Source organism: Haemorhous mexicanus, chromosome 1, assembly GCF_027477595.1.
Source record: "Haemorhous mexicanus isolate bHaeMex1 chromosome 1, bHaeMex1.pri, whole genome shotgun sequence".
Taxonomy (NCBI): Eukaryota; Metazoa; Chordata; class Aves; order Passeriformes; family Fringillidae; genus Haemorhous; species Haemorhous mexicanus.
In genome coordinates, this window is record NC_082341.1 from 136,708,232 (window position 1) to 136,732,574 (window position 24,343).

At 36.5% G+C, this 24,343-nt stretch overlaps 1 protein-coding gene across 7 annotated transcripts in view; it reads left to right on the forward strand.

The window, feature by feature from the left end:
• The window catches only part of VPS13B (vacuolar protein sorting 13 homolog B), a 431,824-nt gene that overhangs the window by 273,883 nt on the left and 133,598 nt on the right, over positions 1-24,343 (forward strand). For all 7 annotated transcript variants that reach the window (XR_009488944.1, XM_059864515.1, XM_059864541.1 and 4 more), the window contains exons 31-33: positions 4,244-4,447; positions 12,995-13,121; positions 14,781-14,924. Coding sequence is in view for 6 of the 7 variants with exons in the window: in XM_059864515.1 (XP_059720498.1) it covers positions 4,244-4,447; positions 12,995-13,121; positions 14,781-14,924 (475 nt within the window). In the remaining variant the exon portion in view is untranslated. The remainder of the gene's footprint in view (positions 1-4,243; positions 4,448-12,994; positions 13,122-14,780; positions 14,925-24,343) is intronic.

Here is a 24,343-nt window from a genome sequence, read left to right on the forward strand (position 1 = left end):
TTGTGAGAACCTCTTCTTGCCTAAAGATGTCTCCTCTCTTCTTGCAACATTAGAATGTTCTTACCTGCTTCTTTTCTTTAATTTCAGCCTTAGTGCCCTGATTCTATGATTCTTCCTTTGCCCAGTATTGTGCTCTCCTTTTCTTTCTACTTCTCATTATTCTTTCCATCTTCCTCACAAAAAATTTAGTATCTCCAAATTTAGGCATATCCAGGACTTTCATCATGGGAAGTCATGCTATAGGATTTTTTTTATTTTAGTACTTAGATCATGTCCCTATTTGTTGTGTGATGTTGGGGTAGTTCTGTTTCTCTCTGAAGGGCTCAAGTGTTAATTTGTCTGTGACAAAAAGACATCTAGGTATCTATTATACCATCTATTTGGTATAATTAAAAAAAAAAAAGTAATTGCCTTTATTTAAAAAGCTGATTCCTTTCTGAAGTTTTCCTTATAGAAGCTCAGCATTCTTAAAGGCCAGTGTTTTTGTCATAGATTTTCTTGGTTTACCACGTTTTTGTTCAGTGCTCTTCTTAACACCTATAGCATCTCATTCCACATGGAGTCCATTGTGTCCCTCAGAAACACTTTGCTTCAGTTTCCCTCTTTGGTAAAATACATTCAATGGTTTTGTCAAGGAGGAAACTTTATTGAATTGAATTGGGGAAAAGGCTGTGAAGGTGCATTAGGTCAGTGATGAATACTGCTGTGATTTCTACACTAGTCAGTCACATCTTATGCATAGGTGAGGGGCTTGGAGACTACATCTAGCATGGGACTTCACAAGCTGAAGCAGAAGAGCAAGGGGTCCTTTTACGTATGTGCCATAGGTTAATATATATTTATCCAAGCTTACTTTCTGTTTCCTTTGTAAATTAGGATAGGAAGGATCTTTTACCGCCAGGCAAAACCTTTAATAAGTAAAATTTGAATAGATAGGTTCATTATCTCTATACCTGGAAGCAGAAATCACTGCACCCAGAGATCCAGTAAGTACTAATAAAAATTAGCTGTTATGTGTAAAGTCTGCAAATATTTCTTAATTATTACTTAATGTGTAGTCTTTAACAGCTATTTTCTTGGCTTGTTTAGCTTTTTGTAGGTCTCAGATGAGCTGTAAGTGAATAAATTTAACTTCTTTACTATGGGTCTCAGAACTATGCTTATTCAGCAGTATGTAGTAACTGGGTCAACATTAACTGCTTCTCAAATAAACATACAAAAAGCCTTACCCACACAAAATCAATTTTAAAAGAAGAAAAACTTTAAACCTGTGTTTCCTGTTACATTCTGATGGTTGTCTTTGGTCACTTGTGATCTTACTGTATTGTTGACCAACTGTTCTATTCTGCACCACCTGCCCAAAGATTAGAGGAGATAGTGAAGTTGTTTTCAGAAGAGGGAAGCAATTAAAATCCTAATCCCTACAGTACATTTCAGCTGCTAAAACATCACTTATACTGGAGATAGAGAAGTCATGAATTTGGCTTACTCTGTTTTCCGGAATTCATTTGCTGCAAGGAATTTAAAGGGTTCAGAGTTCATACAAAGCACATGTACATACGATTAGGCCAGGTTTGCTGTGGTTTAGCATACCTTCATCCTTCTAGGAAGTATACAACTAATAAATTGGAGACACACTTAGGAGAATTGTTGATATGGAAAAACCAGAAATGAATGCTTATGTAAATCACTGTATGTAAATTGTTGATATGGGAAACTAGAAATTAGGGCTTATGTAAATGCCTGTATATGTGTATATATATATATATTACTTATTTGGGAAAAGGCTCTATTTTGATCCTTGTATAAAACTGGCATGATGCAATTTCTGAAAGCCATAACGAGCTTCATCAAAACATCAAGGCATTTATTACTAATCCTTGGATTTTACAAGTATGTGTAAAATCTGTGTTTCTTGAAGTGGGTTATCTATAGAAACACAGTATACTTGGATTTCAAAAGTGTATCTGAACGATCAGAAGAAGAGTTTTTTATTATATATTAGAGATTGTTAAGAGTAGGATAATGCAAATATGAACTTTTATATCAGCATGAAAATATTGAAGCTGAAAATGTTAGGCTGTAATATCCCAAAGTGCATTAAAAAAAGGTGCAGCAGACAAATGTGATACTGGCAATGCCACACACGAGTACTTCTCTTTAAATAATACCCTTGTATTTTTTGCTGCACCTAAAGATTTTTGTCAAAGAGTCATTTTGTTGTGGTTTATGTTTAAATAAGTAAATTAGTGAGGGTAAGAAAGGCATTGTCACAGTGGGGAGTTTCAGATTAGTGCATACAGACACATTGTGCTCGAGGAATTTGGTTCACAAGGTCATGGTTAGCTGATTGAGTCTAAGGAATATCTAGGTGAGCCTATTGCAAGTTATCAAGCTGCTCATAAAAGAATGAAAAATGCTTACTGTGAAGTAAAGGGGAGAGCAATCCATTATGCACATAAAATTAGTATCATATTCTGTTTTATATATGCAAGCAGATTTTCAAAAATATGTGGTTTGGTGCTTTAAGTAATATTTCACAAAATAAATATTCCAGTATTTACTTGTATTAGACAAAGTATGAAAATAGACATTGGATCATACAATAATCTTCTGTGGTGGGGTTTTAAAAAAAAAAAAAAACTGCATTCATATTGATGAAATAATGCCTTAGGAAGAATAATAAAAGGCACAGTGGTTGTGGTTAGACCTCTCTGTGTGGAAAGTTGACAAACACATTCTTAAGTTTTAAGAAACCACATTTAATTTTGAAATACCACTACTGACATAACAGATTTTCAGTGTGTTTGTACTAAGCACTTAAGAAAGTTATAGGGACTACTGAACAATGCCATCACACTGCCACACCAGGAATGACTTGATCAAAATGGCTTTCCTGTCATCCACTTGCCTCTGTGGGTACATATGATTAATTACTTAATTTTCTTAATTGCTAACATACTCCATTGGTAACAATGGCAGTATATTAGCAGTTTCAACTGTTATTTGGATTTGGACAGCACTGGTATTGCACTTTGAAACTGATTGCATACCTATAGTTTGCATACCTGTACTCTTGAGTTTGCAGTTTGGGATGTGCTACTTCAGTAGTTATTTATGTTTAGATTATTAGCATCAAATTCACACAAATTGCAGAATTATTAATTTCTCTGTGAAGACAGCAGCTGTATACTAAATCATATTGGCCCAAGACCTTGAATAGAACAGTAGATTGGATGTCATATGCAAATAAGAAGCTCAAGCTTCAAGGCAGATCTGTGAAATCAATAAAAGTAGACTACAATTTGTGATCACAGATTGAAGGAAAAAAAAATTAAGATCCCCTTGCTCCCCTATTTTGAAAAGCAGCGATAATATAATGGTGAATTTTTTGTTATAATATCAAATGAACAGTGCACAGAGGGCTGTGTTGTTCCCAGTATAGAAAGGGCAAGAAATTTTTTTTTAGTATTTCCCAGTGCCTATTAGCAGAAGAGGAATGGCAGTAGAAGATTCCTCTGTTACTGATCACAGGTAAAATTGAAGGGTCGCAGCAGCCCCCACTTGTTTAATAGCTCTTGAATGTTTTGTTGAAGTTGAGTCTGACTGTTTCCAAAACTCAGCTCAAGACTGAAGTACTTTGTAAAATCTAGTGTGTTAGACTTTAAAGGAATCCACAAGGAATGTGGTTCACTCAAAAATGCTTCTTTCTCACTTGTTAGAAGAATTTTATTTAAAAAACTCTGTGCTGAAATACAGTGGTAAAAGGACTGAATTGTTTTTCCATCATCTTGAAGTATTCTTTTTAATTTGTATTCTTTGATGAATTTGAGCAGTGGAACAGTTGGTTATACTTCGTGGTCAGACTGGTATGTAGCTGTTCTTTTTGAGGAGTTCTGTATCCATCCTGTATCCATTCAGTAGATATGAATCAGTCCTACTGCCCCACAAGGCTGCTTGTATAAATCTGATTGGAAGTGCAATGAAGTTGATGCATTGATCTCATATCAACTTTGGTACATTTAGCTAAATTAAGGAATATGTTCATTTGCAGATCTCCCATTGAATTCCATAGGAAAGAGGCAGATGGGTAATTTGAAGATTTGAAATTAAAATAATGCTTAGTGTAGACAAAAATGGCAAAATTGGTACCTTCATTTTGTTAATCTGGATCTTAACGAATCAGACCAACGAATATCTGGTTGGTCTGATTGTGACCTTTGGTGATTTCTTTTCCTTACAGGAGAGCACTAAATCTAGGAATTCTTCGAGACCCTGGATCAGAAGTTGAAGACAGACAATACCAAATAGATCTTCAATCTATCAACATCGGAACTGCTTTTTGGAATCAGTTGAAACCAGAGAAAGAAAATGGAAAAGGAGGGGTTTTGACAGAAACTGAGAGAAATTCTCAAAATCCAGCACTTGAATGGAACATGGCCAGTAGGTAGGGATTTTTTTAAAGACTTACCCTTTTCTGAAAATACCTAGCACAAACACTGCAGAGAGCATGCTCAGTATACCTGAATCAAATAATTCAATACTGGTTTTGCTTTACATTGCAAGCACATTTTCCAGGAGTTTTGGGATACACATTTGAAATGCATATTACTGTTGTTGTTATGCTGTAGTTACTGTCTAATTACTGTGTGCTTTGCTTCCATTATAAGCTCTTCTCCAAGTTACTTACTGTCTGTCCATAAAAATAACTCCAGGGCTGAGACTTCAGCTTGTCAGTCTCTATAAGCAATGGGAGGTTCTGTTTTGGGATTTTTTTTTTGGGTATAGGGTGTGTTTTGGTGGTGGTGGTGTATTTTTTTTTTTCCTAAACTTCTTTTGTTTGTATTTTTACAAAGCTTGAGTAAAACCAGCTTAGACATTTCTAAATTAGAGAGGGATAAAGTAGAACGTTTCCTATTGATTCTAAACTGGTTTTTGCACTTCTGTAACTAAAACCAGATGAATTTTGAGAATTAGATATTTCAGCTAAGTCTCCTATATTGGGCATTGTATATGTGCACACAAAGCCCCATCCTCTGGTTAAACAGGGTTGAAAGACAAAGCATGCGTACACTTGCCTGCTATTTTAAATTTTGATGTTTTCAGATATAAAATTGGAAGAGGGAAATTGGTAATTTGCAAAGATTTTAAATATTTATTTTGGTTTTAATATACTTTTATATACTTAAAAATTAATGCAAGTAGTTTAAAACTAAATTTTACAGACTGTGTAGCAGATTTCAGTTTTCAAACTGGCAAGAATAAGGTCTGATGGCCAAGAGCAAACTTTGAAAAGTAATTTTGTGGATTTAGAAGCATTTCTGCTAGTAAATGCCTCTTTGCCCATACATTTAGCTATTTATTTTCATATAAAAGTCCTTTCTATCTAATTCATGCAGAAACAATCTGATTTTTATGAAAAGTGCATAATTTTACGGTTCCTAAAGTTTGACTCCTATCTCCATTTAGGGATGAGTTCCTAAAAGTGATAAACAGGCAGAATCATCTGTAAATAACTATTTCTGGTTTAATTTTCAGAAAAATGGGAGATGAGAGGACTCAGATTTTTCTAAAAGTAAGGCAAGTTGTAGCAAAGGCTACATGAGGATGGCACACAGACTGAGCTTTGTAAGTGATCTATTGATGCAAGGCCAAGAGGGCAGATAAGCTCAATCTGGAGGAGAGCATGCAGGAAAAAGATGTGGTCAATAATCAATTCCAGTTTATCATTGACAAATAGAGGGCAGGAAAAACAGTTCTAACCAAAGAGATGATAAAATGACAAGGAGTCACAGGAGTGCAGATAAAAATTTTAACACAGAAATAGACTCTGGTCTTTTTAAGATCATGTGGTTCTTTACTGTCTTCTAACAATTTATATTTTTAACTCATATAATTCCATAGAGGTTTTTTATTTTAAATTCCTTGCCTTAGAAAAATGTGTATGACTTTCTAGTTGGGCCTTGATGTTGGTCAGGTGCATTGTGAGGTTCTTTGTCCCAAAATTCCACGTCCACTACAATATCTTGAAAAATTAGATTCTGTTAATTTCCAAAGGACTTGCAGGCAATTTGCAACTTAAGCTACCATAGTAAAACCAGCCACTGAGAGATTGGCTTTCCTTTTCCTTGCCATTCGTGGCTGAAATCCTACTGCCAGCACACTCTGGTTCTGAGCTTTGTGGTTATAGATTCAGATAGGAAATTTGGTTGGATTCCTGAGAAGCTAATAGGGCAAAGGAGGCAGCTGTTACAGACAATCGTGAGGTCTCTTTGGTTTTTTTTCCCTATAACTGCTTGGACATGCTTCCTCAGCGGAATTCTAAAATTAAGTTTTATTAGAATACAAATACGTATGTTTGGATTAAAATTGCTTTTGAATTAATCTTCTACTTTAATTTAGAACAGTTGTAATTAAATACATTAGATTTTCCTTTCTGGTGTGCAATAACAGAATTTTAGTTCCAGCTTGTTTTCAAGGAAAAATATGAATGCTTTCTTACACTTTTGGCTTTAAATTTTGCAGATTTGCTAAAGTTTTTTCAGGATCTTTGCATTTTTGCTTTTTAGTTATCAGTCAGTTTTGCTGTATCTGGGTTTATTTTATGACCTGTGGAAGTAATGTGTTGAGAACTGGAAGAACCTGCACTGAACTCTGCCATCCATGGCACTATTTCCAGCATGCACCGAGGGGGTGGCTGCTGGATGTTTTACATGGTGCTTACTGTTTCCAGGGTTAAGTTTGTCTTTATATTTACTGCAAATAACACAAAAGCTTTATGCCTTAATCTAATTTTGATACCATTTTCTAGATTTCTTTAAGTTTCTTAGATATGTTTAGCCTGGAATATAATGAATGATTTTTGCTGAGTTATTTTAGGGTTAATTTCTTTGTTTGGTTTTAATATATTTCTGTTTATTCTTACCCAGTTCTCTGGTATATTAGGATCACTGGGTCTAAAGATTCTTCTTTGGAATATATTTTCCTCATTTTTGTAATACTTTAATGTTAAATGGGGCAGTATAGGATCTAATCTATACCCAGGTTTTTCATAGTTACTTTACAGAAAACTTCAGCATAGATACCAGCCATGCCTTTTCCAGTCTCATTTGTAAAAGCGTTATTGGATTTTTTAAAAATAAAATTGCAAAAATGTTTAAATAAATTATATTGTAATTTATTTTACAATTGAAATTTGGCCTCGTTTTAAAAATTTGCATGAAAACCGAACCATTGTAAGTTGGAGATCCATGGATATCACACAAACAAGCATCTGAAGGCTTTTGACATAATTTATCATTTAAATGCTTTAGCAGTCTTTACTCTGAAAGTAAATCCTTTGAATTTTCACACTGCTTTTTCCAGAGTTCAGTTCCTCTAGTACTTAATATGTTAAGGGGTTGTTTCCTCACCCCCCCAACCTTTACACTGCAGTTTGGAAAGCAAGCTGTCATACTCTTAAGACTAAGTTGTTGAATACTTGCAGGTGTCTAGTGTAAGATTCTTCAAGAGGGGCTATAGTGAAATGCTGGTGTGATGCCTCCTGTGTCTCTGCAGGTCATGCCAAGGAGAATGGGGGAACTGGAACTCTCTGGTAGGGTGGATGCAGAAAAAACTGTCTAGATTCTGTGCTGTACTGAGGATCGGGGGTCATAACTCTTTCCATTATGAAATGTTTATACTTCACCATGGATGTTATAAAAAGCTCCCTAATGGTGTAATATATAAAAAGAATACTGGAAACAGTCAGACAGTTCTAATAAGGTTATGTACAAATGAAACCTGTCCACATTTATTCCCTTTACCAAACAGCATGTGGGGAACTGGGAGTACTTAACCGAAAGAAGTTTTCTTGATTGAAAACTGCTTTTTCAGCTTGCAGATCTCCTCCTCCCTCTCCCTCCCCTCAATGGAAAAAACAACAGCCCTGAAGGAAATAAAGAAATATATCCTCTCTTGAGGCCTCACCCCCATCCCTGTGCAATCCTTCTACAGCTCCCAGCAGCAACTTCTGCTTCCTGCAGCCTGAATAAACTTTGTTTAAAAAAAATAATAATTGAGCTTAAACGCATTACTTCTCTGTGTGGTAATGAATTGAGTGTGGCAATATACTGCGTTACAGTTTTGTCCTTGGCATACCACCATCTGGAACAGCTCTCGTGGAGTACATCAGGGAGCCAATGATCTGTTGGACAAAACTGAACAAAATACCCTTGCAAGGATCCTCAGAAAGGTTTCCTGCAGATTTTTCTTTGAATAGCTCTCATTTGTATGCTTTTTTGGAAGGTTCTTGGCAGCTTGCCAACTGCTAATGATGAAAGATCAGAAAAAATTGATCTCTAGATCTTTGTGTACGGAAGTAGGGGCATTCCCCTCGAATCTTTTGGAATAAAATTTAATGCATTTTTTTCAGTAATTTATTTTAATTGCTGTCTTTTATGGTACCTTAAGTTGTGCTTGTATTCATACTGTACAAAGCCTTTCTCAATAAGATGGGGTGGTTTATTTTTTATATTAATCCACAGCAAAGAAACGCTGCACAGCATTCTTCATAAGGTAGAAGTTAGCTTTACTGAGGTCTTATAATACAAAAATAGTAATTCTTTACAGCCAGGTAGTGTACACTTATTTATTTTTAAATTTTGGTTATTAGATGGTCCTCAAAATATTGCTATGATATGTGGCATGTCTTTGCAACACCTTGGAAAGCTGAAAGGATATGAATTGGTCATTAGTAGTTAGATATCCTAATACATTCCTAATACATTTGTATATCAGGGATCAGCTGATTTAAACAGCTACATGGGAAGCCTGCAAGAGAAAATTCTTTCATACGTCTCAAGTTAACATGCTGTCTTAAATAACATCTTTTGACATTTTGCATGCTTCAACACAACTAGAGAACACTTTGGCTATGTGGCCTATTTCATGCTAATATGTTTTTTTCTTTTTCACATCACAAAATTCTCCATGAGGACTCATCTTTCTGTAGCTAGTAAAATTACATGGTGTAAATGTGCTTTTGATTGTTATTCATGTATTGAATGTATACAAGTTTCTCCCTGACTTAGTGAATTTTTAAGTATATAAGGGCTCAAGGTCTAGATTCAATAAAGTATTATTAAGAAAAAAATACAATTAATAAAAAGGTAAACATTTCCAAATGCCACATCTAGGTTATGTTTAGCTATTACTGGCCATGTTTTCTGTTTGTTTTGCTTAGTGAGAGTCATAGTAGTAGGACTTAGTCCTACTTGTGCATTTTCTCAGCTTATCCAGTCTCACATCATCGCATCTCTTTAATTAGGGCAACATCATCTCTTTGGCAGTCCTTCCTCTTTGTATAAATTCAACGTGCTTCTGACTGGATATAATCAAACACTGATGATTTGATTTGATGTAATCAAACGTTGTTGCTCCCATTGCAAAATTCTGTTCTTCACATTTTTTCTCTCTTCTTCCACAACATTCTTTGTCATATTAATCATTAGATGTCTTTGCTTTCACAATACTTCCAGCGCCCCTGTCTATCCATTTCTCTTTTCATGTCTCTTTTCATTTGTTTTGACTCATCTACACTCCCTGCTCATCAGACCTCTTCATGCCGCTTACCAAGACCAACGTGTTCCGTGTTTCAAAGAGGCACTGCCTTGTTCACTCCTGTGTGAACATTCACACTGTTATTGCAATGCTTTATTCGAAAACCTTCAAAAAAATTAAATTCTAGTACACTGTAATATAAAAACCATGAGACAGGTTGCCACTGTATGGATATTGTTAGCCACGCTGCTGTTCGTAGTTTCCCTTTACTTCCCTGTCTGTGGTTGTGTTTTTGCTTATACTTAAATTGTAAGTCTTTGAGGACAGAGAGCTTTTTTGTCCTGTGCTTTTGCAGTGTGGATCTGTGGTCCATAACCAGGGTTTGTGTTATTGTGCAGATAAAGCCCAAATTCTGCACTAGGGCACCTCCAAACCTTATCACAGTTGCTTAACTGCCTTGTTCCTTTGCGTTAGCATATGGTCTTTCAAATGCACTTACTTTTAAGTGTAGATGATCAACTGCTTTAACATCTTTAAAATACTAGCTTTTCCTTTTTTTTCCAAGACAAATATATAACAGATGCATAAATGAACCACGGAATGAATGTGCTGCAGACATAGAGCCATCATTACACTCTTCACAATCAAGTTTTTTCATAAGCTCATGTGGCGTACACCTGTGTTAAGTTAGCGTTGCACTTAGGTGCAGTGTGGAAGACTCAATAATTCAAAGTGGAATTTGTTTCTTTGTTCCTTTTGTACTCTTTCTCATATCCTCTCCCTTCATTATTTACTGTGCTCTGTTTGCCTTCTGTTTGTACTTACAATTATTTTCCTAATACTTGATTTGGCTGAGGTTCAAATTCACCCACAAGAAATTCAGAAAGTAGTAAGTAGAGCTGGACAGGGATAGCTCATAAGGATGATTTTAAAAATAAAATAAAATAAAGCAGTAACCAATGTATTTTACCAAAAATGTCATTTAAGATGCAGTGTTCTGGGTATCTACTAGTATAAAGTATGAAAATTAAGAAATGGGAATGCATAAGCCAAAAAATAATTTGATCAGGGATTGAAGAGAGCCAGTTGAGGGTTTGAGGTTAAACAACTTGCTTTTACAGCTCTGTTTCATATATTAAAGTCATACTTATTAGCATTTCAAGAAACTTCAAGTAGAAGTTTTCTAGTATAGTTATAGTTGCATGTTCTTTCATAGAATTGTTCTCCTATGTAGTTCTTTCATTGTCCTGAAAAAAAAAGGCATTTCTTTCTCATTCATTGAGAAGGGGAAATAGGAACTGGGTAAAAAATAATTTGGTTTGACTCTAAAATGGAGGTGGTGGCAGAGAGAGAAACAGTTGTAAAACTCCAAAATCTAAGACCATTTTGTCAAGTTGAAGATGTTCACTTGCCACTAACAAGTCTGATTTCTAACTTGGGGATCTAATGAGACTAACCCTGTTCTAAAAGCCATCATTAGAGCTCAGCAGAGATATAGCTGACCAAAATGTTAAAGCTTTTAAGGTAAGATAGTAATTTTCTCCACTCACTAATTGGCTTATTCTTAAGCTGCACACTTCTTGTGGTAGTGTGCAGCCCTCTCAGCAGTGAGGCAAAAGTTAATTAGAGTTGTGCTCTGCCGGTCTAGCTCTGTGGCATCTGCTCTTAACTTCTGTTTACTGTTGTCCTAAATAGATTTAAAAGCTTTAAGGCCTACCTCTACTGTATAATTTATATTCCCTTATAGATCATCCTTTCTACATGTTTTGAGGACACTTAAAAAAACTGTTAGTAGAATTTGAAGCATCAAAATTGAAATATCCTAAGCACTGAAATGAGTTCTGTATCTTCTGCAGTATGAATTTTGTATCTTTTGCAGTAGACTGAATTCCACCTCAGGTTATGATTTAAGTCTTGGCTTACAAACCATCAGCATTTGAGATTGTTATCTTTTCTACAAAACCCATTCCAGAACCATTACTAGACTATGCATCACAATACCCCTTCTTAATCAAGAGATTTCAGTACCTGTTCTGCATGCAGTCAAGTAATTTCTGCATAGACAGGCATATAAGCATATTTGTTAATAACATTACCATGATAACTCTAGCTGATGGTAGGGGCTAATTGTTAATTGCATAGTTCATGTCTGGCTCACTTGTGTGATTTACACTCATGCCTGAACTGCCATGTCTCCATTAGAGATGGCAAAATTAAAGGTCATGCAGGGAAATGCAACTGACATGCTGATGAAGAGTTCTACATGGATCTGTTAACTTCTTCTCTAAGGCCATGTAGTTTGTTCTTTAAATGTGCATTATTTCATGGTTGACAATTTTCTGTTTTGTAAGCATAGGAAAACTTACCGTAGACCTATAACTTTATGATGATTTTTAGAATTATCCTTGGTGAAATGTGGTATTTGATGTTGCTACAAACAATAATGGGTAAAAAGAATTACCAAAAACTATCTTGGTGGAAGGAGTCTCCCTGGAATTTGAAGTGTATCCTCTTTTAGGGGCTGAACCACATCTTGATCTCATTACATTTTTTTCCCTCATCAGAGGCTCTCAGATGGCATTTTGTGGCAATAGTTTATTTGACCTGACCCAGAAGATTCTGGCCATTTGGAATGTGTTGTCATAAGCTATTAGTGATCCATCTATAAGAGTTGTGCTTCTAGGCTTACTATTTGGTTAAAGTGGGGGGGCGGGGAGAGAAACCAACAAAAAACTCAAAACTAAACACCTAGCTAAAAAATAAATGCAATTACCAAGTTTAATGACAGAAATATTCTTGATAAGTAAATGTTGATATTTAGCTGAAAAAGCACCAAAAACAAGCAGTGACAGAAGGAGTTGAGGAAGAACTGACATCCCTGTTTTTCAAATAATTCTAAACATCTTGGACAATAGTTACTGATTTCATGTGGAAGTCCTAGTGTTGCATGGAATTTGTTAGTTTAAGTTTTCATGTATTTCATTTTTGTGTCAGTTTCGTGTATATTTCTTCAACATGGACTTTTAATGCACAAATTCAAATATTATACAAGCTTCAAAACAGCCATTTATAAAGTGAAGGGCATCCACAGGCAAGGTTTAAAAATACTGGTAATAAAGTTTGCATCTTTCTTCAAATTATTGTGTATAGTGCATTAAACAGGAAAAGAAGCAGTGTCAAGTGTCAAACTTGTCTACCTGGAGATAGGTTGAAGGGTTAAATATTTAGACATACTTATCCTGTGAAATGAAGATAGAAGTCTGCCTTCAGGATTGGAGTTAATGTGATTTACAATAATGATACTAAAGATTATTAAGGTAGCAATCAAATGCCCAGCTAGTACTGAAGAAGTTTTTTGCTATGTGCTGGATGTAAAGAATAATATGGAAAGATTTTGCCTCTCAACAATTTATAATGTAATTTAATCTTTACTTCTTTTCCCTTTGTTTCCTAGCATCAGGCGGCACCAGGAAAGGAGAGCTATTTTAACTCCCATTTTAACGGATTTCACCGTTCGAATAACTGCAGCTCCTGCCATTATTTTTACAAAAATTGATGCTGCAGAGAATTTACACCCAGAGGTTTGTACAAAGTGTCTACAGAAATAGCATAACTTTTAATATATGTTAATTTATTTTAATATATTTTTTACTATATTTTAATATATGAATAATCTTAATATTTTACCACTCTACCATTTGAAGTTTTCGGATGTGTTTTCAAATTGCCAACTGGGGAAAGGTCACAAGCTGAAATGTTCTTTCTCTGCTGGAGAAAGAATTTTTGTATAGCATTTGATATTAAAGGCAGTCCAGCCAGAGGTAGATAAGTCTATTTTCACTTCCAAAAATGGGAATCCTTTAGTCATTTCCAGCAATATTTTTTAAAAGTTTGTGATGGAAAGGTGTTGAGAAGAGGTGCAGCATACCAAAGCATTGTATTCACAAACGTCTCATAAAGAAACCTGAAAATGCTATCTGTAGACTATATATAATAGAGTTCCCTTAGCCAGATTTCCAAGACCCCAAGTTGCCACTAAGCATCTATTTCCCTACCTTTGCTGTGGGTACTTCCAGGTACTGAGATTTAACAGTCACTTTTGCTGATGTGTTGTTCAGGTAAGTCTGTGAAGCAGGTTACATACAAAAGGTATTGGCTGACTTTTTTGCCATTAGTTTGTAAGCTCAAGTACATTTTATATGGGGAAGATATCAGAAAATTTTTTTCAGCTCATAAGTATAATTTCTCTTAAAAACTACCCCCTGGGAAGAGCAAAATTGGTACAGGAGTGTAAAGGGTACTAGAGGTGCATTGCAACATGCAGTGGGTGTGCATTGTTGGAAAAGAACAGCTAGTGGGCATAGAGAGAAGAAATCAACAGTTTCACATTTTGTGTAAAGGGTCATCAGAAGGTTTGATGGAAAATTATTAAATGTAAAAAGGAAATAGAAAGCCCCAGTATGGCTAGGATGCATAGAAGTTATTCAAGTTTAAAAAAAAAAAAAAATCTGAGCTTTGCTAATGCTTATGTTTAAGAATTTCAGTGTTTTCTGTACATGCATTCTTCTTGTTATCTATTCCCTGGATGACATTCCATCATGAAGGGAGGGGTCTAGTTTAGATTAAAGCTTGAGCAATGTGCAAACTTCTCATGAGACAGAGCAGTTCTTCTCCCCTTCTCTCTGTTTTTCATCTCTTTATTTTTTGCCAACAGTGGTGAAGATCTCTATTTGTGCTAGACAGCACCAATAAAACAGTGGCTATTCAGCTCGTGTTGCCAAGGTATTAAGAATGGCTTACAGGCAAAGAGAAATCAATCAGATTGGCTATCAGTGAGTTCCAACACATGATTTCGTTATAAATCAAGCAGACTTTGTGTTTAAATAAAATCAAAAAAGGATATCTTTCTCTTGGAAGGAAAGGAGAATTGGAATCATTGCCAAGGAGACTGACAGCCCACTGATACTAGCAAGAGATGGAAACAAGGCCTTGTGCATGAGATGCTTTTCTTGCAAAATTTGCCTTAACAGTTCTGCTGTGGAAAGCCATGCAAAGAATATGCCACATCCTTTAGAAGCATGACACACCAGTTTCTCCTAAAAAGACCACATTTGTGCTATATATAATGTTATATGTAATGTTAAGTATTGACTACAGCAGGGAACCACAATACAGTTATATAGAAGCTGAAAATTATTTTCCTAGTGGCTGTTACTTAGTGTTTTCCCTTAATTTCACAGGAAATTTTGGTCTGTGGTCATTCTTTGGAAGTGAATATGACAACAAATTTGGACTTCTTCCTCAATGTGGCTCAAGTGCAACTTCTTCAGCAGCTGGTACAAGCTAATATGGTTGGACTGGAAGCTTCCAGTAGCACCACTGAGGTAGGTTTTTCCCTGGCTTGCAACTGGATTTTTAAAAAGTCCATCTGCAAAGTACTGTAGCTCTGAGTAGGTGTTTGTACCATCTAGAAAAAATTGTATAAGTAAAAGAAATACATGGTTTTTGTTGTTTGTATGGTCAGTTTCAAATGCATTCTGATCTTGATTTAAGAATAGAAAAGGTGTTCATTATTCAGTAAATGCTGTTATTATAGTGGTTCTGCAACATCTTATGTACAAGGAGAATTATCTTATGTGATGGACAGAGGAGAATTATGAATTAAACAATTTTTTGAGATTATTTGCTGTTGAACTTTTCTCAAATCTTTGGTATTTTCTTGTGAGTTCGCATGCTACACTGTCCTCACTAAAGCTAGTAAACTATAAAATCTTCTCTGTGCCTAGTAGCCACTGCTCACATTAATTGTCTTAGGGACTCAAGTCCCTAAAATTCAATCCACCTCTGAATATTTTCATACTTCCTTAGCAAGAATGTTGGTACATCATGAGGGATCCTGCATCTGAGCAGTTGGAATATTAGTGATTAGTGATCAGCAGCCATCTCTTGAATTTTGTCATTCTTTATTTTTGAGACTTGATACCTCAGTTTATATTGAACGCCAATCACTGTCACAGACTGGTAAGTTTAAATTTCACACTTTGACACTTTTGGTCTAATACAAATAAAACAAAACAAAACAAACAAACAAACAAAAATAGGAGAAGATAGAGAAAACTTTTGCCCTAAGAAAAACTGCATGAAAAAGTATGTATTTCTTATCTTCAGAGCTTGGAATCTAGGCAGGCTTGACAGCATCTGTAAGATAGTAGGAGTTAATAAATGACAAAGCACTCATTCCGCTGGAATGGCTATTGGACCTATTGAGGTACCTTTGCAAATAAGAACAATAGTTGGGGAAAGAGTTATGGAGCAAGACACAGTCAAATATTCCAAGAATCTGGCTAATGGGAGACCTGGAGAAGATTTTCTCCTTCCTTTTCTGAATCTCACAGTTTCAGCGTTGCACGTGAGTCTGGGTGAAAGCAAGGAATGCTCTAGAGCAGCCAAACTATTTACATTCCTCTCTCTTCACCCTGTCAAAACTGCAGAAGTTGTTTGTGCTAATCTAGGTATCACATCATCCCCATTCCTTTATCACTTCCCAAGGATAGAGAGAAATAAAGGGTTTTGTTTCATTAACATTTGGAAACATGAAAGATGTAGAAAAGAAATGCAGTGTATTTTTCTTTTCCTTGGTTATTTTACAGAAACAGGGCCTCTTTTGGAGATGAATACTGTAAATTATATATAGAAGTATCTTCAATCAATTATTTATAGAGCACTCTTTCCCATTGTCAGTGGAATGGACAGAATCAGAAGATTTGACTAGATGCCAAGAATTTAATTTCTGAGTTGGCTTTGTGCAGAAGTGCTGCATGACTTACTTGGACTGTAAAAACTTAAAAGGAATTTGCTACAAAATTTCAGAAAGACTTTTGTGGACTACATCCTAAGATACTTATTTACTCTTCTTTGGTAACTCCCTTGCATCACTGAAGTCTCCTGTAATGAAAAAGGGGATATTTCTGTCTGAAGGTGTTTGCCTTGTCTTTAGTAACTACATAGAACTACATCTGGATTTACTGTGTTGGAAATATAAATCCATTGGTTCGTTACTTTTTGTCCAGTTCTGCTTCAGTAATGTGTACCTCTGTGTGCCTAAGTGAAGCCACCTTACCCTCTAATATATGCACATTTATTGTTATTCTTATGGTTCTCTAGTCAGCAGAAAGAAACATAATACACTGATTGTATGCTGCTGTTTTAATCTTGGTGAATGAAATCAGGAGCACATAGCTTTTCATACTTCACACCTGCATATTATTTCATTGCAAGAATCAAAGCATAATTTATGTTGAAGACACTTCTGGATACCATTCCTTTACTCAAAAGAAGACTGATGTCCAAGCTAGATTAGGCTTTTCAGGCTGTTGTTCAGTCAAATCTTTCTTTATACCTCAGAGGAATGACCATCTGGATAATTGTCCTGTGCCTAATTACCCTTGCTTTGGGATATTTTTGTCTTTATATCCATTCAGAATTTTGCTTGATAAAACTTTCAGTCACTGCCTCTCAACATTTCACAATGCCTTTCCAAGAACAGTCTGACTTAATCTTCTTCATAGCCCTGCTTTAAGTAAATGGAAACAGTAATTAGATGCCCCACCATCATCCTTATCCTTCTCTTTTTCTGAAAAAACCTAGCTCTCTCACCTTCTCCTTATAAATTCTATGCTTTAACCTTTTAATCCTCTTGGTAATCCCCTGCCCATTCAGGTTTGTCAGTCTTCTGCTGTTGAGCTTAAAGCTAAAGACAGTGCTCAGGATGTTGACATGCAAGTATGCCATCATCTCACCTCTGATCCAGTGGCTGTGCTGCTGCTAATGCTTCCCAGTAAATGCTCAGGTCTCACACTATAGGGACAGTCTTCTCACATGTTCAAGTGACCATGTGATCACTTGTTCAAAATCATCACATGTTCAAGTTGTTGGCCACCAGGACTCTTGGGTTCCTTTCTGCAAAGCTATTCTGTAGCAGTGACATCCAGCAAGTTTTTGATTTGGGATTTTACCATCTCACCATTTCACAGAATCATTTAGGATGGAGAAGACCTCTGAGATCGTCAGGTCCAAGCTTTGACTGATCATCGCCTTGTCAGCTAGACCATGGCAAGTGCCATGTCCAGTCCAGGACTCTGTGTTCACCTTTTTCCTTCATGAGGTTTCTGTTAAACCATTTCTCCATTTTGGCAATGCCCCTCTGAATGGCAGCCCTTACCCCTCAGTGTTTCAACAGCTCCCCCCTGTTTGGTCTCATCTGTCTTTGGGTATGTTTTGTGTCATTGCCAAGATCTGTAATAAAGGCATTAAACATGATCAAACCATGGGGCATGTCTGTCAGTAACTGGAGTTTGGCTGTACTTTGGAACATTGAACATTACTTTCTGGTTTTAGTGGCCCAGTGAGGTTTTTACCCACTTCACAGTCCATCCATTCAGTTCACACTTGAGTGTTTGAATAAAAGTCATCTGTGGAAAACTGCCTAACCTTGGACATCTTTGCTAATGGCAAAGCACCTGTTATCTAGTAGTTGTCCTCAGAATCCATTATCTTTTTGCAGGAGGCAATCAGATTTGGGTAAAGCATGACAGTCATCAAAGTAGCAACCCCTTGTTTAAAGGAATGATTTCCAAATGGACAGTATTTGGTGGTTTACAGGGCAGTGCTGTAAAGATTTGTGTAGACAAAATAAAAAACCAAAAAAGAAGTGATGATTTATGGGTAAATCTCTTTTTTCTTCAAGTGTTTTAATATTCTGTGAAAAGTTTCATGCCAGGTCTCCAGTGCTGTGTTTTTACTTATTATAAGACCTAGCTTTATACTGTTTTATAAATCTTTGATGTACAGTGGGCCTATTGTACTGACTTCTTCATAAGGTGTAGTCTCTTATTGCAAAAAATATTGCTTTGATCTACTTGACAGCTTTAGAGTAAGGACACATATGTGGTGTTTGATAGATTACCTGAGGGGCAAAGAATGTTGCTGCCTTTTTGTAATTATTCATTTTTTCAAAATTAATATATGCCAAATTCTTAGAAGAAGAATATATAATGCCTACAGGTGGAGAACAGAAACAGAAGTGCTAGGAAATGAAATACAAATATAAGAGTGAGGTGCCATTAATGTCCTGATTTTGTTCAGTGATACATCTAATATTATAGGTAAAAAATCAATAAAAGGGCCACATTTCCTCCTTCTTAGAAGAAATTTTAATATTCTGGTAAAAGTATTTCCAGTATAAATGATAACTAGTTTTACTGCTGATCAGTGAAAAAACAGGTGAATTTTCAAGGAGTTCATTTCTTCATCTGGCGAATCTATTTCCTGGTGTCCATCACTTACCACCTGGAGATTTTTGGCAAGACTTATTTGTCATACTATCATTTAGAAGTAGAAAACACAAGAACTCTGCTTTGAAAAAGAAATTAAATTCAAACCAACACACATCTTGGTCTGGTGGTGACCATGTAGGAATGCATGAGTAACGTATCTAACTGCAAGTCAGCGAATGTTACACTCCTCAAATATGGCTACTGAGATCATTAGCAACTTTTGTTTTCCAATAAGCTTGAGATTAAGGCTAGACTTTTGAAAAAAAAAAAAAAAATTGATGTATACAAAAATTATTTCTTTAAATTTGTCCTAAAGATTGTTCCTGTCTGGTAACTACACTGGAGGCATTGAATGCAAAGAACAGTTACTTTGTATCTTCCTTGAAAAACAAGAAGGTACTTAGAAATGCTTACTTTTTCTTCACAGTATCTCTGTGAGGATTATGGCTCTAGATGAAGAGAAGATGATTGCTTTTAAAATTCAAGGCAACTTGAAACATCTGAAATGTTTTCCAGAGGATGTCCATTGAAAGCATTCACTCACTTTCTTTTCCCTATGGTATATTTCTCCTTATCCCCTCCATCACAGAATCAATCACAGAATGGGTCAGGTTGAATATTGACTGTTTCAGAGTGAGCAGCCACAGTGGATTCTCCTGTCCAACCTCCCTGCTCAAGCAGGGTCCTCCAGAGCACATGACACAGGACTGTGTGCAGACAGTTCTTGACTATCTCCAGTGAGGGAGACCCCACACCTTCTCTGGGCAGCCTGTTCCAGTGCTCAGTCACCCACACAGTAAAGAAGTTCTTCCTCATGTTCAGGTGGAATTTTCATGTGCAACACTCTCTGCCCATTGCCTTTTGTCCTATTGCTCAGCAGCACCAGGAAGAGCCTGGCTCCATCCTCTTGACACCCTCCTTTTAGATACTGATAGACATTGATAAACTCCCATCTCAATCATCTCTAAAGTCATTCTCAAATAGGCCCAGCTCCTCAGCCTTTCTTCACAACTGAGGTCCCCCTCATCATCTTCATAGCATTCCATTGGACTCACTCCAGGAGCTACACATCTCTCATGTACTGAGCAGCCCAGAACAGGACACAGCACTCCAGATGAGGCCTCACCAGAGCTGAGTAGAGGGGCAGGATCGCCTCCCTCAACCTGCTGGCAATGCTCTTTCTAATACACCATAAAAAACCTTTGGCGTTTTTGGCCACAAGGGCCATTTTCTTGTCCCCCAGATCCTTCTCCACAGAGCTGCTTCCCACCAGGTCAGCCCCCAGCCTGTGCTGGTGCTTGGGGTTATTCCTCCCCTGGTGCAGGACCTTGCATTCACCTTTGTTGACTTTCAGATGGTTCTCTGCCCATCTCCCCAGCCTGCCCAGGTCCTTCTGAAGGGTTGCAGAGCTCTCTGGGGTATTGGTTGCTCCTCCCAGCTTTGTGGCATCAGTGGACTTGCTGAGGAGGCCTCTGCCCCATCATGCAAGTCAGAGATGAAAAGTTAAACAAGGCTGGATTCAGTACCAACCTTTGGGAGACACCACTAGTTAAAGGCCTCCTACTAGACCCTGTGCCACTGATCACAACCCTCTGAGATCTGCCATTCAGCCTGTGCTCACTTTGCCTCATCCCTATTTCTCAGGTTATGTAGTTTTGTTTGTTTATTTTCTGCTAGCCCAAATGCATGTTTCTGTAGGCTAAAAGTCCCTAGCTATCCTATACACTCTGAAATTCAGTTCTAAGGAAAACAGCATAAGCTCTTTCTTGAAAGAATAGACAAAATCATCATCTTTTCCTTCAATCATACTTATTCACAAGTTTTTAACTGTAGTGAGGAATTCAGCACTCAACAATCAGTTTTTGAAAATATGGAAATATTTTTTCACAATTTTAACTAGAAATGAAAAAGTTGTTCCTGTTTTGGATCCCTCTCAGACCTCCCTCACCCCTGGCTGGCATTCTTTTATTTTTGCCTAAGCAATGAACAAACCTTCCAAAGTTCTTCACTGTGCTTGGTATTATACTTACGTGTTGCTAGCCAGTAGAATACAATAGGTCCTGCACAAATTCAATGCTTAGGAAGTTACTATCCCCCACAAAATACATGAAAAAAAATCTTCTTGTTGAACTGCAGGAGCAACTGAGCTGATGAAGTATGGACTCAGGTGTGCTGGCAAAACAGTCTCACAAAGAATGATCTGGGACTTGAAGTGTCTAACTGGAATTTTTCTTCACAGCTGATACATATGTCAAGCATAATTTGCAGTCAGAGCCAACAGTCAATGGGCACAAGCTGTCACTCACCTGGGGGGAGTGTTGAACCAAACAGGGAAAACCTGGTTGGGCAGATCGTTGTTTTCTTTCAGAAACTCCAGGCATGACCTGCTGGCTACTGTTTTCTGCTTTGTTAAAGCCTGCTTTTAGGTATTTGACCTTTGAGCACTCTTCCTAGGCTGCATGAGTACTAGCTGCAGGAGTGTTTGTCACCTTGGCAGATGATATTCTGCTTCTAGACCTGGCTCATGGCCAATCACTGAGTAAAGCCCACCAGCAGGTGTGGCATGTTCCATAGGGCAAACCCCTGTGTTCTGATAAATTGCAGCAACAATCCACCAGCTTCCTGAATAAATGATATTAATACTGGGGGGGGGAAGAAGTTGTTTCAACTTGGCATTTTGTTCTTTTACCACAAAAATTATATTTGGAGCCTAACTACTATAAATCCTGACTATTTCAGAGTGAGCAGCATGTTACTTGTGTTCATCCCAGTAATGGGCAAGGTTGGGGGAAGTAGAGCTCCTGTCTGCTCAGATAACCCAAACAAGAATAAGCAAATGCTTGAGTGAGTAATAGAAAATACAGCATTAAAGTGAACTAATTAATAGCTGAGAAACATCCAAAAGGGAGAAGACATAGAAAACTCATCTATGGCAGCTGATTCCTTCCTAGCTGGGCTAAATCTGACTGTGTGCTGATTTGTCACATTAGACATACTGCAGTAATATTTGCAGAAGGTGTAAGTCATTCTCTACTGCTGCTGCTGAGGCTTAAAAAATCTTTTCTGATAAGTTTTAAAGCCCTGTAATATGTTGGCTCAGGTAGTCTGGAAGAGTATGCTGAAGAAGTATTTCTCTGTGCTTGCTTTAATTATGGTTCTTGGTTTTTTCCTCAAAGCATCCAATTGTATCTACTTTCAGAGAACAGGAGTCTAAAAAGATCTTTGTTCTAACTCAGTAGGATTGTTACATTCTTTATTTCTGTTTATGGCAAACTCATCAACCTGTTGTTGCTGTAACTTCATTGTAAGATAAAGAACATGATCAGCAGGATACATGTACAAAAGTGCTGTTACAATTGCATCACACATAAAATTTGAAGGAATGATAGCTAATAGAGTTTATAGCATTTTCTTCTTGTTGATGAGACTTTAGCAGAGCAACCTTTTGAATGATGAACAATTTAATTACACTTTAGTTAAGGCTATTAATTACTTGTATGAAAAATGAAAAAAAATTGTTGAAAACAAGCATAAATTTGTTTTCCATTTCTGTTTTGCATAGAAAAAAATAACAGTCAAAAAACCAGTAAAACAAGTTCCAGATAATACTACTTAGGAAGCCAGACAGTCAAAGTGTGAAATGGCAGATCCACATGTTGCACAGATGTTGTATTGACTGGATAGTATTCTTATGGAAAGCTTGTGTAATTGGAAGTATTTTTAGTATGTTGAAACTTTGAGAAGTTGGCATTCCCATTTGCCAGTTTCTTTTTAAGAAGCTGTTTATCTTTTGTCTTTTAGTTACTGAAATCTAAGGTAATCAGTGTTCAAGAGCCAAAACATTCTTGGTTTTTATATTTTATACAAATCAGTTGAATTTAGGTATGTCCTGATATCCTGAAATGTGTTGGCACATAAAAAAAGCTAATGCTGTGTAAAAATAACTTCCTGAGGGTTTCAGAACTTTTTTCATTATGCCTTTGGTATTTGTTGTAATGAGTAAAAAGAGAGCTAACTTAGTCTATGGTATTAGGGTATTAGTACTGCCCCAGAAATAGTAGAAAAATGAATCAATAAAATATTTCTCAGCGAATTAATTTTTTTGTTTTGTTTTGTTTTTTTTGTTTTTTTGTAGCTTGCGCAGTTCCTGATCAGGTCTTGTGTACCTGCTCAGTTCTACCCATGTTTTAGAGCTTTGTATCTTCATTCCAGGGAATAGCAGGTCACACAGCATGTAGTACCATACCTTTGATGTCCTGGGCTATGAGATGCTTTCTCATGGATCTTCACCACCTTAATTGAAGAATCACGAGTTTATTGCAGCTGGAATTAATATGTTCAGTTTATTGATAAAATTGTTAGTGACAATCTCATGACCTGGGATTTGTGGACTGCCTTTTTGCATGAATAGTTAGTAACTGTAGCTTCCTTATTTTAAAGATTGTACATTTCAAAGAGTAAGCTATTACAGTGCTTCTAACTAGGTTACAAAATGTAAAGCTTCAGATACCAGAAATGAAGTAACCAAGTAAAGAGAAAGTAACAAGATTTGGATTATTTCGATTTGAAATACTTAGATTCTCAAGCAATTTGACAAGAGTTAGCTTAAAATTAGGCTTGATTATTCTCACTGTGTTGGTTTCATGGATTTGGAAACAATGGAATATATCCAGAGAAGCGTTTTCACAGTTGAGAAGGGTTGCAGAAAGCTGTAGTTTCTAAGCACATACCACAGCTAGATCCCCAAAGTAGCTCTAATTTGTGTCAGTTAGGAAATGTCTTATGCTTTCATTCCTGCACAGTGAGCACACTTCAAGTGTGTTTCAAATTGAGACTGTGCCTTGTACATCCCAGATGGATTTGTAAAAGACAACAATTTCCGTTACCTAAAAGCTCACAAAGTTTTGATAAGGAAGAATTGCATTTCATGTTAATGTGTGTAATGTCCTTAGAATGTGAAAAGGAAAAATTAAGAAGTAGGAGACAAAGGAAAACTTGTTTTGCTGTAAAGATGTGACCTTTAGTTTCTCTCCTAGAATTACAGGGGAAGAAAAACAATGTTCAAACTGATTGTTGCAATGAAAATAGCTTTTTGAAGAGATCTTCATGTTTAGATCCTGCAAATACAAAGATAAAGGGGAAAAAAATGTTCATAGTCTCTCTTTGGTGTAGATAATTAGGAAAATTTTTATCTTACAATGAAGAGTCTCTTCAATAAGCATTTGGACTAATGTAGTTGAGCAAGATCAACAAACGTGTTAAATAAGATAGATATTAAACTGACAAGATAAAGAATTCTTAGTATAGTAAAACCAGACTTGAAATTACAGATTCAAAGTGTATTTCCTTTTTGCCAGGAAGAAACCAGGTTTTCCTGCTGATTTTTGATGTCCACAAGCACACAAGACTATGTGGGGATAAAAAATGGAGAGTTGTATCCAATAGCTGTTTAAGCATTTCATGATTCA